Source organism: Neovison vison, chromosome 11, assembly GCF_020171115.1.
Source record: "Neovison vison isolate M4711 chromosome 11, ASM_NN_V1, whole genome shotgun sequence".
NCBI lineage: Eukaryota > Metazoa > Chordata > Mammalia > Carnivora > Mustelidae > Neogale > Neogale vison.
This window is the reverse complement of record NC_058101.1, coordinates 162,442,650-162,461,973: the sequence shown is the minus strand read 5'-3', so window position 1 is coordinate 162,461,973 and position 19,324 is coordinate 162,442,650. Positions and strand designations below refer to the sequence as shown.

General features: G+C 34.3%; 1 protein-coding gene across 1 annotated transcript in view; it reads left to right on the top strand.

Annotated features, from left to right (window-relative positions):
• The window catches only part of ADAM7 (ADAM metallopeptidase domain 7), a 101,187-nt gene that overhangs the window by 77,199 nt on the left and 4,664 nt on the right, over positions 1 to 19,324 (top strand). Inside the window, exons 17-21 of the mRNA XM_044225979.1 lie at positions 8,991 to 9,071; positions 10,024 to 10,102; positions 10,625 to 10,730; positions 11,096 to 11,195; positions 18,630 to 18,686. Of these exons, the coding sequence (XP_044081914.1) occupies positions 8,991 to 9,071; positions 10,024 to 10,102; positions 10,625 to 10,730; positions 11,096 to 11,195; positions 18,630 to 18,686 (423 nt within the window). The remainder of the gene's footprint in view (positions 1 to 8,990; positions 9,072 to 10,023; positions 10,103 to 10,624; positions 10,731 to 11,095; positions 11,196 to 18,629; positions 18,687 to 19,324) is intronic.

Below are 19,324 nucleotides of genomic sequence, written 5' to 3'. Positions count from 1 at the left end.
TTAAACACATAAAAATGGCAAAATCACAAAAAGAAACATTTCAATGTTTCCTTTAGTTGAGACTAAAGTATATGAAAAGAGATTTACATGGGCTTAAACAGCATAATTCAGTGTTCATTTGATCATGTATATATAAAAATCCATTCTCTAAGAATAATCAAAGAGAACAAATAGCAACAAAAGAATTTAACAGTGTGAACAATGGAGATTAATCTGAGGACTCATAGACAATAGTACCCTATGAAACAGACATTCAGGGCGCCTGGGTGGCTCAGTGGATTAAGCCACTGCCTTCGGCTCAGGTCATGATCTCAGGGTCCTGGGATCAAGTCCCGCATCGGGCTCTCTGCTCAGCAGGGAGCCTGCTTCCTCCTCTCTCTCTCTCTGCCTGCCTCTCTGCCTACTTGTGATCTCTCGCTGTCAAATAAATAAATAAAATCTTAAAAAAAAAAAAAAAAGAAACAGACATTCATCAAAAAAGAGAGAAATCATTTAGGAAAAATGTTTAATTTATATTTTAATCAGATTTAAAAGGATATTAAATCTATAAAAACTGTATTATTTGAAAATCACAAGCACTGCCTTCAAATTACAAAATAAATCATAATTACTGATTTACATATAATTTGAGCAGTAAACCATGAAGTGTAGTAAGCCACAAAATATAGTAAATTAGAAGCTAAACTTCTTAACACATGAGAATGAGATACAGGAATTCTAAAGAAGAAAATGAATAAAAACAGGAAAAATAGTCCTAATAAATTTGATACAATTTTTTAAGGATTTATTTATTTATTTTATTTATTTGAGAGAAAGAGCAAGTAAGGGAGAACATGAGAGGGTAGAAGGTCAGAGGGAGAAGCAGACTCCCTGCAGAGCTGGGAGCCTGATGCAGGACTCAATTCTGGGACCCTGGGATCATGACCAGAGCTGAAGGCAGTCGCTTAACTGACTGAGCCACCCAGGTGCCTAATCTGATACAGTTTTAATAGAAATCCCAGATAAAGAAAATATAATATAGTGTAATTAAAAGTGTATAAGTGTAATTAAAGGTATAATAAAAAAATATCCCTGGGGCGCCTGCTCAGCGGGGAGCCTGCTTCCTCCTCTCTCTCTGCCTGCCTCTCTGCCTACTTGTGATCTCTGTCAAATGAATAAATAAAAATCTTAAAAAAAAACCCTGAACTGAAGAATGTATAAAATAAAAACTCAACTTAGTAAGAAAAATTCACAGAAAGATGAGCATAAGACTAACCTTCACAGCATGAAGTTAACAATAAAGAAAATGTTCTATAAGCACCAAAGAAGGCAAGTATCAGTTTTCAACAACAACAATGACAACAAAGTTATCAGGTTATCATTTTATTTTTTTTTTCCAATTTATTTATTTTCAGAAAAACAGTATTCATTATTTTTTCACCACACCCAGTGCTCCATGCAAGCTGTGCCCTCTATAATACCCACCACCTGGTACCCCAACCTCCCACCCCCCCACCACTTCAAACCCCTCAGATTGTTTTTCAGAGTCCATAGTCTCTCATGGTTCATCTCCCCTTCCAATTTACCCCAAAGCACATACCTTCCCCAATGTCCATAACCCTACCCCCCTTCTCCCAACCCCCCTCCCCCCAGCAACCCACAGTTTGTTTCATGAGATTAAGAGTCACTTATGGTTTGTCTCCCTCCCTATCCCATCTTGTTTCATGGATTCTTTTCCTACCCACTTAAGCCCCCATGTTGCATCACCACTCCCTCATATTAGGGAGATCATATGATAGTTGTCTTTCTCCGCTTGACTTATTTCGCTAAGCATGATACGCTCTAGTTCCATCCATGTTGTCGCAAATGGCAAGATTTCGTTTCTTTTGATGGCTGCATAGTATTCCATTGTGTATATATACCACATCTTCTTGATCCATTCATCTGTTGATGGACATCTAGGTTCTTTCCATAGTTTGGCTATTGTGGACATTGCTGCTATAAACATTCGGGTGCACGTGCCCCTTTGGATCACTACGTTTGTATCTTTAGGGTAAATTCCCAGTAGTGCAATTGCTGGGTCATAGGTTATCATTTTATTTATCTTCAAAAAGAAATGCTATAAGATAATGCAGCAAAATCTATGGACCTTTGGAGAATCAAGTATTGGGACCCCAAAACTGTACATACAGCCAAATTATTATTCAGTTAGTAAAGCAATAGAATGACATACTCACACACTTTATAACTTAAAAAAAAAAACTACAGTAAATTAGACAGCATTTATTTGCAATGATGTGGATGGAACTAGACAGTACTATGCTAAGTGAAACAAGTCTATCAGAGAAAGACAATTATCATGTGATCTCACTGATATGAAGAAGTTGAGAAACAAGACAGAGGATCATAGGAGAAGGGAGGGGAAAATGAAACAAGATGAAACCAGAAAGGGAGACAACCCTTAAGAGACTCTTAATCTCAGGAAACAAACTGAGGGTTGCTGGAGGGGAGGGGAATGGGAAGGATGGGGTGGCTAGGTGATGGACATTGGGGAGGATATATACTATAGTGAGGGCTGTGAATTGTGTAAAACTGATGAATCACAGACCTGTACCCTTAAAACAAATACTACATTATAGTTTAATAAAAGAGATAAATAAATATGAAAAAAATAGTCAAGAAAGTACTCTGATCAACTGGAAAATGAATTAAACTAAAAAGTTAAATGAGAAGGTAGAATATTAAGGAAATAGTTGCAAGCAAGAAAATCTATACTAATTTTGAGTAAATTCTAGTGATTTATATTTTTATTGTGTTTATTATAAGAGTTTAAAGACATTGAATACTGAATAATAATGATCTTTATAAATTTCAATTTTCTAAAACAAACATATGAATTAAGAAGAAGAAAAAAAATAAAAAATGTGACAAATGTCTTATCCTACATAAGGAGAAGCTAATGTTTATTTGATCTTAAAAATGATAAAATAATTTAGATTTAAATATTTTAATATAGGCTGAATCAATGTTTAGAAAACAAAACATATAGCTTTCAAATAATTGGAGAAAAAATAATAAAGATAACAAGGATAAGCTAAAATGTCTAACATTTAAAATCATATAAAAAGATGAAAAGAGTAAAATTAAACATATCTTATCATAATAAATATAAATGGCTTAAAATTTCCCTATTTAAAATGTTAAAGTAATTTTTGAATTGGTGGCCAGAAAGAATTTTCAGGGAATTGCATCAGGAAGATGGTAAAATGGGAGGTGTCCCAGAAATATCTCCCCACAGCAACAATAATTTGGTAGCAAGCCATGGAAAAAGTACCTTTGTCAGAACTTTAAAATCCATGGAGGATCTTGCAAAACATTGGTGCTGTCAAAGACCAAAGATTTGTTTTGAGAAAGCAGGCCCATGCCTAGATGATGAGCTTATTGACCATAGTCCTGGCTACAGACCCATAAACACCCATATCTCCTGTTGCTTGGGAACAGCCCCATTTGGCTTTGCTACCACCAACAACAACGTCTGCCTAGTCACCTACTGGAAGACACATCTATCCATATCCCTGGAGGCAGACCTGCAGATCTTGGTCCAAACACAGATCCTGAAGTGGCTGTGAAACTTCATTCTATTCCTTCCTTCCCAAGTGCAGTTCTAGACAATCTTCCTGCCCACAGAATTTCCAGGAAACATGTTGGTCCATGCACCCAGAGGCACCTTGCTCAATGACTCAACAGAAGCCAAGGACCCAATAAGAGATACATTCATTCATGCACCTAGAAACAAGCCAGCCATCTGACTCAGATGCTCTGGTAGACCCTTGTTACAGTGCCAGTCCACTTGACCAAGGTCACAGAGACAGTCTTGTCTCAGTTCCCAGCTACTATGCAGAATCCACATTTCAAATCCCTATTCACAGACCAGTAAACTGCAGATCCTACTACAGACCAGATGATGGCCACATAACCTGGTCCTAGTCTCACTCAACTATAATCCTGGAAGCAATCACGCCAGCCCAAGGGATACAACAGGAGGCTTTTACCCAACAAAATCAATCTGTAAAACCTGGAAAAGATGTCTGCTCCTTGAAATGCACAGACACCAATGCAGTAGTACATAGATCACAAAGATTCAGGCAAACATAATATCATCTGAAGAGAACTCATAAAGCTCTAGCAACTGATCCCAAAGAAATGGAGATGTAAGATTTTCTTGACAAAGAATTCAAAGTAATCATTTTAAAGAAGTTCAAAAGGATGCAAGGGAACACAAATAGATGACTAAATGGAATCAAGAAAGCAAAGCATGAAAAACATAAGTTTAACAAAGAAATAAAAACCATAAAAAAAGTGAAACAGAAATACTGGAGCTGAAAAATACATTATAGAAACGAAAAAGTCAATGGAAAGCTTCAACAGCAGACTGGATCATTCCGAAGAAAAAGTCAGCAATCTTAATAATAAGTCACTTGAAATTAGAAAGTTGGAGAAACAAAAGAAAAAAGAATAAAAACTAATGAAGAAAGCATATGGAACCTATATGACACCAATGACAAAAATGAATGTATGCATTATGTATGTCCCAGAAGGAGAAGAGAAAGAGAGGGGAATAAAGATTATTTTTAAAATAATGGCTGAAAATTTGCCAAATACTGGGAAGGATATCTACATTTAGAATCTGAAAGCTCAAAAGACCCCATGAGAGACTAGTCCAAAGAGTATCCAGAGATACATTATAAACCAACCGTCAAAAGTCAAAGACAGAAAGAGAACTTAGAAAACAAGAGAAAAGCAACTCATCATATAAGAAGGAATATTATAAAACTATGAATAAACTTCTCAGTAGAAGTCTCACAGGCCAAAAGAGAGTGGGATAATGTACTCAAAGTACAAAATAAAACAAAAAAATAAATATACAAAACAAAGAAAGCCCTGCTAAGGGTGCTATATCCAACACAGCTATGTTTCAGAAATGAAAGAGAATTAAAGACGTTCTTAAATAAAAGCTGAAGGAGTTCAACACTACTAAACCTGCCTTATAAATAGTGTTAAAGGGAACACTTCAAGTCGAAAGGAGGATGCTGAGTAACAGCATAAAACATTTGTACTATAATAGTCATTAGTAAAGGTAAATAGTCAAATTCAAAATGCTTTAATACTATGAAGATAGTATATAAATGTATTTTAACTCTAATATAAAAGTTAAAAGACAAAAATTATTAAGAATAACTATAGCTATAATAATTTGATACTGGGTACACGATATAAAGATAAGCAAAATGTGATATCAACAGCATGAAATATGGAGGGACGAGAAGTAAAAGTATGCCAATGATTAAAAAAAAAATCTCTAGTAGATACACAAAAGATAAAGAGAAAAAAAAACATCAAAATATACCACTACAAAAAATCAACAAAGAACAAAAGAAGAGAGGAGGAGGGAAAAAAGGATCAAAGACGCTATAAAGCATTCAGAAAACAATTAACAATGAAAACAGTAAGTTTTTAACTATCAATAATTACATTAAATCTAGATTTATCTATTCAAAAGACACAGACTGGTTGTTGGTTTAAAAAACAACATCAACAATCAGTATCCAACAATGTATGGCCTACAAAATTTCATGGTATGTTTAAGGACACAGGCTTAAAGTTAAGAATAAAAAATATTGCATGAAAATGGCAACAGAGAACAGTGTGGCCATATTTATATCAGAAAAAAATATATTTTCAATCATAAGTGTCACACAAAAAAACCAAAAATGATCACCATATGATGATAATGGGCTCAATTCATCAAGAGGATATAACAGTTCTAAGTATATATGACATGCACCTAACATTGGAGGATCTAAATATATAAAAAAATATATACAGAAAATATAAACAGGAAGGAGAAATACAATACAATAGTATGAGACTTTGATGCCCCACTTTCAACAGTGGATAAATTATCTACACAGAAAACCGAAAAGAATACAATGTGCTTGAATAACTCTACAGACCAAATGGACCGAACAGATATATACAGAATATTTCATTCAGCAATCATAGAATGCACATTTTTCTCAAGTGTACTTGGACTATTCTCTGGGATAGATCATATGTTGGCCTACAAAAGTCTCAACATATTTAAGAAGACTGAAATAATATCAGATATTTTTTCTGACCACAGTGGTAGGAAATTAGAAATCAAAACAGGAGGAACTTTGGAAAATTCACAAATATTTAGAAAATGAAAAATAGATTCCTGAAAAACAAGTGAATAAAGAAGAGATTGACAGGGCAGTCAAAAAATATCCAAGACAAAGGAAAGTGGAAACACTACATAGCAAACTTATGAAATGCAGCAAAACCAGTTCGAAGAGGGAAGTATATAATAATAAAGCCTGCATTAAGAAAAAAGAAAAATTTTAAATAAACAACCTAATGTTATGCTTCAAGGAACTAGAAAAAGAAGAAGAAACTAAGCCCAAAGTTGGGTGAAGTAAGGAAATAAAGATTTTTTTAGATTTTATTTATTTATTTATTTGAGAGAGAGACAGTGAGAGAGAGCATGAGCGAGGAGAAGGTCAGAGAGAGAAGCAGACTCCCCGTGGAGCTGGGAGTCCGATGTGGGACTCGATCCCGGGACTCCAGGATCATGACCTGAGCCGAAGGCAGTCGTCCAACCAACTGAGCCACCCAGGCGTCCCAGGAAATAAAGATTTTTAGAGCAGAAATAAATGAAACAAGAAAGACAACAGGAAAATTTAAGGAAATTGTTTTAATTTTTAGAAGGTAAACAGAATTGAAAAACTTTTTTTTTAAGATTTTATTTACTTTATTTGACAGATATAGATCACAAGTAGGCAGAGAGGCAGGCAGAGAGAGAGGGAGGAGGAAGCAGGTTCCCTGCTGAGCAGAGCCCGATGCGGGGCTCGATCCCAGAAGCCCTATTCGGGGCTCGATCCCAGAAGCCTGGGATCATGACCCCAGCCGAAGGCAGAGGTTTTAACCCACTGAGCCACCCAGGTGCCCCCAGAATTGACAAACTTTTAAGTGGACTAACCAAGAAACAAAAGGGGATGATTCAGAAAAAAATTATAAATGACAGGAGAATTACAACTGATATCACAGAAATAAAAGTATTATAAGTGAATACTATGAATAATTATTCAAGTTGAATATTTGAAAGAAATGGATAAATTCTGAGAAGCATACAATGTACCAAGACTAAATGATGAAGAAATAGAACATCTGAACAAATAGGAAATCAGAATAATAATTAATAATTTTCCAACAAAGAAAAGCCCAGGATTGGATGTTTTATGTGACAACAAAAGCACAGGCCAAAAGGCAAAAATAAATAAGTGAGACTATATCAAAGTAAATATTTCTTCAGCAAAGGCTGCAATCAAGAAAATGAAAAAGTAATCAATGGAATGTGAAAATTATTTGCAGGCCACATATCTGATAAAGGGTTAATAGATAAAAGTTAAAAGTAGTTCATAATACCAAAAGCAATAAAACCCCAAACAGTCCAATTCAAAAAAATAAATGAGCAAAGGACTTGTTTGGATATTTATACAAATGACCAACAAGTATATAAAGAGGAGTTCATCATCATTAACATTCAAGGGAATGAAAATCAAAGCCACTATGAGGTATTACCCCATACCTTCTAGTTTGGTTATTATCAAAAAATAACAAATAAAAATGTTGGAGAGGATGTGGGGTACTTTTTTTTGAGTACCCTTGTGCACTGTTGATGGGGATATAAATTGGCATAGCCATTATAGAAACTGTATGGTGGTTCCCTAAAAAATTAAAGATAGAACTACCCTATGCTCCAGGAATCTCACTTTTGGACACAGAACCTAAAGAAGTTGAAATCAGATCTTGAAGAGGTTATCTGTGCTTCCATGCTCATTGCACCTTTAATTACAATATTTACAAGAGCCAAGATATGGGAACAATCTAAACATCCTTTGACAGGTAAAAAGATAATGAAAATATGTAATATATAATATTATTTAGTTTTTTAAAAAAAGGAAATTATGTCAGTGGCAACAATATGGACGAACTTGGAGGACATTTCATGCATCCTAACAAAAATAAACAAGTCACAAAAAAGTAAATACTATATGATCTCACTTATATGTGGAAACTAAAAAAAAAAAAAAAAAAAAAAAGTAGAAGTCACAATCAGAGAGTTGAATGATGGCTGCCAGGTGGGGGAAATGGGGAGATGTTGGTCAAAGAGTATAAACTATGTTCTCAGTAAATTCTGAGGAGCTAGTGTAGATCTTGGTGGCTATAGTTAGATACTGTAATATATACTTAAAACTTTCTAAGAGAGTAAACTTTAAGTGTTCCAACCACAAAAAAGTAACTGTTTAAGGTAATGGATGTGTTCATTAGGTTGTTTTACATTTCACAATGTATAACAAAACATCATAATATGTACTCTAAGGTATATAATTTTTATTTGTCTATTATACCTCAATAGAGTTGGAAAAGCATTTCCTTTTATGTGCTTTTTAAAAGAAGTAGGTAAAAATAAAAATAACAGGTAGAAATTAAATAAATGGATGAAGATAAGCCAGGTAATAATTATAAGCAACAAAAACAACAATAATTTGGTTATAAAACGTACAAAAAATAAAAAGCAAAATTTAAAACAGAGTTAATAAGCATAAATAAGATTAATTGATACAGCAAGCATGGAATATTATCAAATCAAAATAAAACAATGCAAATGATAAAAGAAATTGTACCTATGGTTATAGAATCTTTGATAGATTAATATTTGAAAAATTAGGAAGGATATAGACATTTTTATTAGGAGTTTGCATAGAACAGTATTTGAATGTATACTATATTCATTTCAAATATCTGTCAAACATATATGGAAGATTTCTTCTTCTACAAAAGATTCTATATGTGGTCATTTACAGAAGAAAAAATCATGTAAATTCTAAGAGTAAGTTATTAATTCATATGGGTAACTTCATTTCCAGGTGTGCAGCAATGGTGAATGTGTGGAACTTGAAAAGGTCTACAACTCAACCAATTGCTCTTCTCAATGTGACAAAAATGCTGTAAGATTTGACTCCTTTTTAAATTAATGTCTTGACAGTTGTTTATTTACATAGGACTTCATTTCTGGGCATGGTGTTTGTGTGTGTGTGCGTGTGTGTGGTGATTTTTAAATCAAATATATTTTTGGGATCCATCTTTTCATGTATCTTCCATAAAATTGATCTAAAGACCCAAACCAGTATTACACATAGATATTGCCTATATTGTATATATATATTTTATCATTGGACTGGTAATCTAGAAATCCAGTAACTTATGTACCTATGAAGATTAAACCTAATGTTTAAAGTTGGATTTACCATGTCACTTATAGTTAAATTATACCAATGTCAACACTAACCTAAAGCTTTTCACAAAACAACAAAAAATTATGTACATTATATATTTAAAATATATAGACATATAATATACATATATATTATAGAGAAAGAGAGAGTTGGAAAAGAATTTCTTTTTTCCTATTCTATATTTCCTATTGGATATATATATACACATACACATAAATGTACATATAATTACATATAATATATATACATATAAAATATATATAAATATATATATTTTTATGTATTTATATACATATCTCTCTCTTCTCAATTATATATATATATATCTCCTCAATTAACACTGCCCAGTATTATGTGTAACTCTAGCAGGGCTGTTCCTTTAATAAGATTGAGGCCTTCTAGAAAGAGAAGTCAAACCGTCTTGTTTATCTGGTTTGGAATCATTTTCATGCCCAAAGGCCATCTTCAAAAGTGGTTACTTCTTGTAATTTTGTATGCTTATTTTTTACCAAAGGTCAATTCTGATATGCAGTTTAGTTAATTAATCAGTAAAAGAATGAATGTATGTGTGAGTGCATCTGTGTGTGTGATATAAAACTAAGCAAAGTGAGATGCAATACACACACACATAATTTGATAAAATTATGACTGATTGCTCTTCCAGGTGGATGACCATGAACTTGAGTGCCAATGCGAGAAAGAACAGAAACATGTGGATTGGGGAAAAAACTTAAATATTACCTGTGAGCATCCTAGGATATAATACCTTGCATATATCAAAAGCTTAGACAGTAAGAAAGCTTTCCACCTTATTTCTGAAATCTAATATGTATATGTTGTATTTCTGTGTGGATTTGCATGGTATTTTAGTTATTTCACATATTTAAATGTCCAAATTTGAATTTACAACAATTACCTTTTAGAATTAATATATCTTCTTCTAGTTAAATTTGGGATAGATCTTCTAAGAGCCCATAACACAACAAGGCCTTTTCTATAGTCAGTTAATAATAACTGACAGTTAAAACATTTCCTACTGATTGTAGTTTTAAGCATAATGGACTCTTGGGTGGACTGTCAATGGCTAGTACATATAATAATTTCTGTAATGCCTTGGTCTTTTGCTTTACATTTTTTTAAAAAAATTGGAGTTGGGAGGAATTAAAGTCCTTAAGGAAGGGAGCAGCTGGATTATAACAGCTCAGTTAATATTCTACCGTCCTAAAGTTGATGTCCTGGCTAAAACTTGTTTTTTAATATTGCAGATATATCCATCCTGGTGGTTGTGCTTGTCCTGGTTATTATTGGTGTTGGGGTAGTTGTATTATTAATTCATCACCAAAAATGTATTAAGTTGAAGCGAATTCTGAGGTAGGTATTTTCTATGTGTTGTAATGGGACCATTACTGGGAAGATATAAGCTTTGTCACCACAGATGATGAAACTCTAGGTGGGAGAAGTACAAGCCTCTACTAAGGACAAAGTAAGAGTAACAGTAAATTGAAAAACTAACATTTTTATGTTCTCATCTCCAAATGCTTGTCCCAATGGGTCCCAAACTTTACTGCACATTGGAATCAGAGATTTCTAAAAAGAATGCTAATTTTAGTTCCTACCTCAGATTTGTTCCAGAGTGTAACCTGAGTATCAATCTTTTAGGAATCTCCTCGATGATTAAATATTAACCACAGACTTATCCTATCACTTATGTCAATATCCAATTTCCTTCTTGACAGCCCACTTAGAGATACATTGGGAGTGGAGAATAAAGGATACTTTGGTGATGAGCAGCAGACAAGAACTGAGCCAATTATCCCTGATATTCATCCCCTTCATGTAAGCAAGTGTCATTTGCAATAGTTAATAAATTGACTTAAAAAGCAGTTGCATGTGTATTTGAAGTAGAACTAGCCCTAAGCTAAGTGACAAGAAAACAACAATTTAACATAATTCCACACCAATGGAGCCTTCAGTCTACGTGTGGGGAAGGAAAGGATGACAGGACAGAAACAAACCAAGACTCTATTTCAGAGCAGCATATATTAGTTCAACAAAATATTGATTTGTGCACTATTGGAAAAATTCACATACACAAATTTATTTTGGGACATAAAACAAGTCTATTTTTTTTTAAGATTTTATTTATCTATTTGAGAGACAGCACCAGCAGGGAGAAGGGGCAAAGGGAGAGGGAGAAGCAGACTCTCCACTGAGCAGGAAGCCAGATGCCAGGCTCAATTCCAGGACCCTGGGATCATAACCTGAGGTGAAAGCAGACCCTTAAATGACTGAGCCACCCAGAAACCTGGGGACATAAAACAAGTCTTAACAATTTTAAAAGAATTGGGATCAGACAAAATATGCTTTCAAAAATAAAATTTTATTAAAAATCAGTAACAAGGGACGCCTGGGTGGCTCAGTGGGTTACAGCCTCTGCCTTCAGCTCGGGTCATGATCCCAGGGTCCTGGGATTGAGCCCCGCATTGGGCTCTCTGCTCAGTGGGAAGCCTGCTTCCCTTCCTCTTTCTCTGCCTGCCTCTCTGCCTACTGGTGATCTCTGTCAGATGAATAAATAAAATATTTTTAAACAATCAGTAACAAATATATTGGGAAAATCCCCAATTGAAAATTAAAAACAAATTCTAAAAACACTTGGGTCAAATAAAAACTCAAAAAGGAGAACAGAAAATACTTTAAATGAAAAGGAAACAAAACCTACCAGAATTTGTGGGAAGTAGTGAAATCAGTAATTAAAGGAAAGTTTATAGCACTAAATGCTTATGTTAGAAAAGTAAGGTATGAGAGCAATGATATCAGCTTTCATTTTAAGAAGCTAAAAAAGAAGGGAAAAGAAGAAGAAGAAGTAGGAGGAGGAGGAGGAGGAGGAGGATAGCAAAGCTCCATGCAAGTGGAGGACAGAAAAATAAGTACTGGGTACCAATGAAATTGAAAACAAAACAAAACAATAATCACATAAGAAAACCATAAAAGCAAAAGCTATTTTCTAGAAATTAATAGATCTTATAAACTTCCAGTCAGACTGAGCAGAAGAATATAAGTGCGTCAGCATGACTATCAGGAATCATAAAGGTGAAATCTCAGGAGAGTATACCTTATTAAATTGACAATATTTTGCATATGGAGATTAATTTGGAAAATTTTTATTTTAATATATTTGACAGTGTAATTAAATAGTAAATTTTTTGAAAGTTGCAGATCACCAAAGCTTATTCATGAAGAATTAGATAAACTGAATAGCTCTGTATGTAACAGAGAAAACTGACTTTGTAGTAAAAAACCTTTCCACAAAAAAATGGTGAATTCTACCAAACATATAATGATGAAATAATATTAGTTCTATATAAACTTTTCTAAAAAATGGGGGAGAATGGACACTTCCCAACTCCTTTTATAAGGACAGTATTTTTCTGTTACCCACCAGGAGAAAGGCATTACAACAACAACAAAAACTATTTGTCAGTAATTCTAATAAATATAAATGCATAAATATTAAATTTTAGTCAACTGAATTTTACAATGCATAAGAAGAATAATGCATTGTGACCAAATGAGGTTTATCCTAGGAATGTAAGGGAAATTTAACATTAAAAAAATTAATCAGGCTATTCCACTGTATTATTTGACTGAAAGTAAAATCATATGATCACCACAATAAATGCAGGGGAAGTATTTGAAAAAAATCTGATATATATTCCTGATAAAACTCAGGAAAGTAGGAACATAAGGAAACTTTCTGAAGTTGATGAAGTATCTACCAAAAAAACCTACAGCTAATGTCCTATTTGTGGTTAAAAAACTGAATACCTTTCCTAAATATCAGGAACGAAGCAATGATGTCCACGGTCACCACTTCTATTTTTACTTGAAATTATAGTCATTACCATAAGGATGAAAGAAAGAGAGAGAGAGAGAGAGAGAGAAAGAGAGAGAGAGAGAAAGGAAGGAAGGAAGGAAGGAAGGGAGGGAGGGAGGGAGGGAAGGAGGGAGGGAGGGAGGGAAGGAAGTGGGGGGAGAGAGGGAGGGAAGGAAGGAAGGAAGGAAGGAAAAGAAAAAAGAAAAAGAAAGGAGGAAGTAAACTGTTTTGTTGCTGAAGACACAATCATTTATCGTTTACCTATAGTAAATAAAAGTGATTTAGTAAGGGGCCGCCTGGGTGGCTCAGTGAGTTAAGCCTCTGCCTTCAACTCAGGTCATGATCTCAGGGTCCTGGGATCAAGCTCCATACCAGGCTCTTTGCTCAGCAGGGAGCCTACTTATCTCTCTCTCTCTTTCCCTCTCTGCCTGCTTGTGATCTCTGTCAAATAAATAAATAAAATCTTAAAAAAAAAGTGATTTAGTCAAACTTTAGGATATGAATCCATATGCAAAAACTTACTGTGTTTCCATATACGAACAATGAACAATCCACAAAACAAAATGAAGCCACAAAATAACATTTACAGCAGCATCAAAAATATAAAATACTTAGGGATAAAGCTGAAAAATATGTACAAAATATGTAGGTAGAAAACTATGAAACATTGATGAGAAAAATTTTAAAAGACCAAAATAAATTGAGGAAATACACTGCTGTTGGGTCAGTTCTCTGTAAATGGATCTATAAATTCAAAACAATCTTAATCAAAGTATCGGCAGGAGTTTTTGTAAAACAAACAAATTTAAGAATATAAAAACAATAAATGAAAATTAATTATATTCCATACACTAGTAACAAATAATGTAGAAATAAAATCAAAAATAAGATTTGAGGGGCGCCTGGGTGGCTCAGTGGGTTAAACCTCTGCCTTCAGCTCAGGTCATGATCTCAGGGTCCTGGGATCGAGCCTGGCATCGGGCTCTCTGCTTGGTGGGGAGCCTGCTTCCTCTCTCTTTCTGCCTGCTTGTGATCTATCTCTCTTTCTCTCTCTCTCTGTCCAATAAATAAATAAAAATCTTTAAAATAAATTAATTAATTAAATAAAATTTGAAATAGCACCAAAAATGTAAAATATTTAGGAGTACTTCTGACAAAATATGAACCAGAAGTATATAAGGAAAATGCTAATATTCTGCTGAGAAAAACTTTAAAAGACCTAAGCAAAAAGGGGTATAGAGAGTCACATGTTTATTACTATATTTATTGATTGCCAGTTGATTTGCCAAATGATTTTTTACAGAGGTGCAAAGGCACTCCAGTGGAGAAAGAACAGTCTTTTCACAGATGGTGATGGAACAACTGGATATGAATATGTACAAAGACTAACTGTGATCCATTCCTCAAACCAGTAACAAAATTAACTCCAACTTCAATGCACACAGAAATACATGTATTTTTTTCCTAGTAAAAAATTTAAATTTAAAAAATGTACAAACTGTAATGCTGAGAGGTAAATATTTGGGGAATAAAGGTACAATGACATGCAAGAGTGAGTTCGTTATTTTAAGTCAGCAATGTGGCTAATTTGAGGGAAGGAGGTAGGTGGCAATAGTGATAGGAAATTTGAAATGGCAAAGGTTTATTTCTTAAACAAAGCAGTGATTTCAAGGATATTTACCTTAAATGGTTCATTAAGCCAGGAACCTTTTTTCTGTATGTATTTTATTTGTATTATATTTCCCTATGAAATGATTAAAAATAAAGGACAACAATACCAATTACTAGAGGAGATATGGACAATGAAAATTCTCATACACAGTTAGTAAGAATTTAAACAGCACAACCATGGGGGAAATTGGTACAAAGTATTAAAAATGATCATACATATACCCTATGACCCAGCAACTCCTTGGGAAAACATTTACAATTGTGTTCCAAAGCATATTTGCAAAAAGTGAACACAATGAAAATGTCTAATAACAGTAAAAGGCATGAACAAAATGCTACAGACTCATACAATGGAACATTACAGAGAACGAGTAATAAATGAACTACTGATATTTACCACATGAATAAATCTCACAAACACACTGTTCAGAAGATGTCAAGTCCAAATATTTATATTTATATCAAGTTGAAGAACTGTCAAAGCTAATCTATGGTATTAGAAGACAGGGTAGTGATTACCACAGGGAAGAGAGAATCTTCTGAGAAAGAGATAAAGTTTTATTTTTTTATTCTGGGCAACTTGAGCAACTTTCATTGCTCATTTGTGAAAATCCATCCTCTACACTTAGTACTTGTGCATATTTTACAGGAAAGGAAAGAGTTGGTTGAAATAACCATTTTAGCAATATATGAAGATGTAAGAGAAAAACCAACAATCTTGCAGAAGTCCCCATAGTTAGTGGCTTGTTAACTGCCTTTAACAACAGCTATGATTTCTAGTGCATTCAGCTCATTGAAAAAAAACTGTGAGTGTCCAAATTAAGAAGCTACAAATTCATTCCCTTAAAAAAAAAAATTAACCATTGAGGAAATCATTATTGGTAAGACAATACTGATGAAATTACCCAATACGACTATCTTGAAGGAGGGACTATAAGCCTTAAATTCAGAGGTTAAGTATTAGCTGACCATTATTACATGAAAATGCCAATGAAAATATGATAATACTAGTATTTTAAATTAGGATTTGTTGTTGTTGTTGTTAGTGGTGGTGTGGTTACACAGCTCCAAAGGTTTTGAATGCTTTGCCCCAACTTCACATGTCCCATAAGCCCTGTGTTTCTTCATAATAATGCAGAACATGGTCCCACTCTACCCCAGAAACACACAGATGAGAGTATACCAGAAATGCCTGTACTCAAGTATTTAAGGATGGTTAGTTAATCTTTCTCTGGTTGTGGGATGGTTTATTATTTTTATTTGTTTATATTTTTTATTATGCCAGTGATGACACCAAGATGATAAAGCAAGTCTTAATTGTCCACTGGAATAGATGGAAAATATTGTGTGATAATTTTTTAAGCTTACACGTAGATTTCATGATATGAACACCATGATGCTGATATAAGTCTTGAATACTTGCCTTGAGGTTTAATTAAGAAACTATGTAAAGGTACTTATCACAGTGTTTTCTAAATATTTAGCACTTAATGCATGTTAATGTGCTTCATGAATTAATATGAAAAAGAGTTGTGCTCCAGGAGAGGAGTCGGGGGAAAAGTGCCCTGAGTATGTGATCAATAATGAGTATTCACAGAAGTCAACCAGAGATTCACATGGAGCTTGGGGCATATTTGTTTCCATTTCTAGATTGCAAGTTCCTTAAATGCTTTGGCATCTTAGTTAAATGAGGGAACACAGAAGAGGAGCTTAATAAATATATTTTGATATATGAATAAAGTAAATTCACTATTAATGGTATATGTGCCATAATATGTTTATAAACACAGATTGCATAGGAGAATTATAGTGTCAAATCTCACATTTAGGCTTTTTGTATTATTTGTTAGAAAATTGTATAAATAACAGCGATTTAGCGGATGCGTATTTGATACATTAGTTACCCCTCAACAGCCAGTTTTCAGCAAAATAGTGCTTTGGGAAAGGTCTTTTGATGTCCTTTCCCCCTTACTTTAATAATGCTTAATTTTTTTTTCTCCTGCCACGCAGTATCTCTCCTAGGCAGGTCCTATTTCCACCAGATCATGCTTTCTAGTTATATTAATGTCCACTGGAGGCTAACAGAAAATACTTTAGAGAGGATAACCTCATCCAAGCATATCTGTATTACAACAGTAAGTTCTGGAGGTCCTCAAAGACTTTCCAGGTCTAAAAAGGATGGAGCTTGTTATGGAAGTTCGGACATTCAGACAATTTGATTAAGATTTGGAGGCTGAAAGACTTGCCTTGTGCAATTTTCATCATAACTCATAAAGAAACTCACACTCTTCTCGAATATAAGTTTGTTTTATAAGTTCTTAGACTCCTTCATTATAAGAGAATAACCTAGGGAAGAATATTGTTCCCATGTGTTTTAGTATTTGTACATTTACTAGGTTGCATCCCAGAGAAAGTTAGAAAATTTATATTGAGCACTTAGGAAATAGTCATGCTTGTTTGAATACTAATTGCAGGTTAATAGTATCTCTTTTCATTAGCAAATAACTGCAGAGTCCTTGGAGCAGCTTCCAACCAGTTTTTCAAGTCCACACTACATCACACTGGTATGGTCCCTTATCTCCTTTCTGTTGCTTGTACTGATCTGTGGCCATTTCAATAAAAATGTTGGGGCCCCTTAACCATTTGCTGGTTCCTTGAATAAGTCGAATAATATAATATCACTGTCTGATTTGAGGAAGAAATTGAACAGGCCCCACTTATCAGGAGGACTGGAATTAGTTTGAGAAGGTCATGAGGAAGTCATGCTTGGTCATTCATGGTCTTTTAGGTAAAATATTGACATTGTGGTCATCATGAACCCTTGGGAATTAGTTTTGACTTTTTTAAAACAATGAATTAACTCATTATTTATTACAATTACTGAGTTTCTTTGGCCCTCAAATGGTAATTTTGGGATAACTGCCTCACAAACCCTACCCTATTCCCCGCCCAGGTTTTCAAGGGTCAAAACCAGTGATGGCTTCCAATGGGGCCATATCAGCCTGAGGGCTTTTCACTGACTGAGGTATATTCCCGATAAATATTAATGAAAGGGAAACACATTAGCCAAATTAGCATGCAAATGCCTGAGAAACTGAGTCAAAAAGGAGTTATTACAGGATCTCTAGGATCTCCTGAACTGCTAGAGTCTCTGTATTTTCAAGGTCCACAGTAGAACAATTATTCAGAGCTGGGCACTGAAATCACCAAGATTTTCGACAATGTATTTCTTTTCAAATCAACATTTTTTATTATGCTCTCATTATTAATGGCTAAAAGAGTGTGATTAAGATAGTTTTCAGTCCGTGGTTCCACAGAATTTTCCCATAACACAGAAGGATCTCAGAGTATGCCCTACAGTTGGGGTGGAGCTTAATGAGCATTTCTCCCCAATCCTCACTTAAAGCCAGTCCGATCCATTTTTATATATTGTTTTTACTGGGATTTCAACAGAAATGTTTTCTCAGTGAAAGCCCTAGTTCTTGAAAAATGTTTGGAAATATCTTACTAAATACACTGTTGGAGAGACCCACCACAAATTTCATAAAGAAAAATGGTTTCTGCTAAGACTTCACTGGCCAGAACTATCCTCCCTTCCTCTTCATAGCAATTTACAAACTTCCTTAGATTTTTCATCTATCAGGAAGAGATAGTCTGCATGTGTATGTGTTTGTGTGTATATGTCTATACATGAGATCTGACACAACAAAATTTATTTATTACAGAAACCTGCAAATAAAGATCCAAGAGGAATCGCTGATCCAAATCAAAGTGCCAAAATGGTAGGCTCCTGTGATAGATGATACCACGCCCCCACACACATTTTTTAACTTGTCAAATGTTAGCATTCTTTGTGTTCTTTACCTACTCATTGATTGAGTAGGAACAACTTTTGTCCTTACCAGAAGAATAAGATGGTTGGAAATGTTTTCTCTGATATGCTAAGATTTCTAACAGTGATTCCACCAAGCAGGTTTCAGTCCAAGAGCTTCTGACCTGACCACAGGAGCAAGCTAGAATTTGATATTGTCAGTCTTAACACACATTAGACCCAACAAAAACAATACTTCTTTCTCAAACTTTTCTTGACTAGGGTATACGCACTGATGGGTTTTCATGAAGGGTTCTAAAGGACATAGTAGCACTGGTAAAGAGAAGGTCCATTCTTCCTGAACAGCTATTTCATGATAGTTTCATCAACATGTCACTTACCCAATCAATAACTGACTATATCTGAGGGATGATTTCACTTTTAAATTGCTATGGATATGTTAGAAAATTTATCCAAAAAATTGTGATTTTTGTGAAAGAAAGACAAAAATGAACATTGTTTGACTACATTTCAGAGTTCATTCATCCATTCATTGATTTCTGTTGGGTTCCTCCAATATACTGGTTAATAGGAAGCTTTCCCCCACAA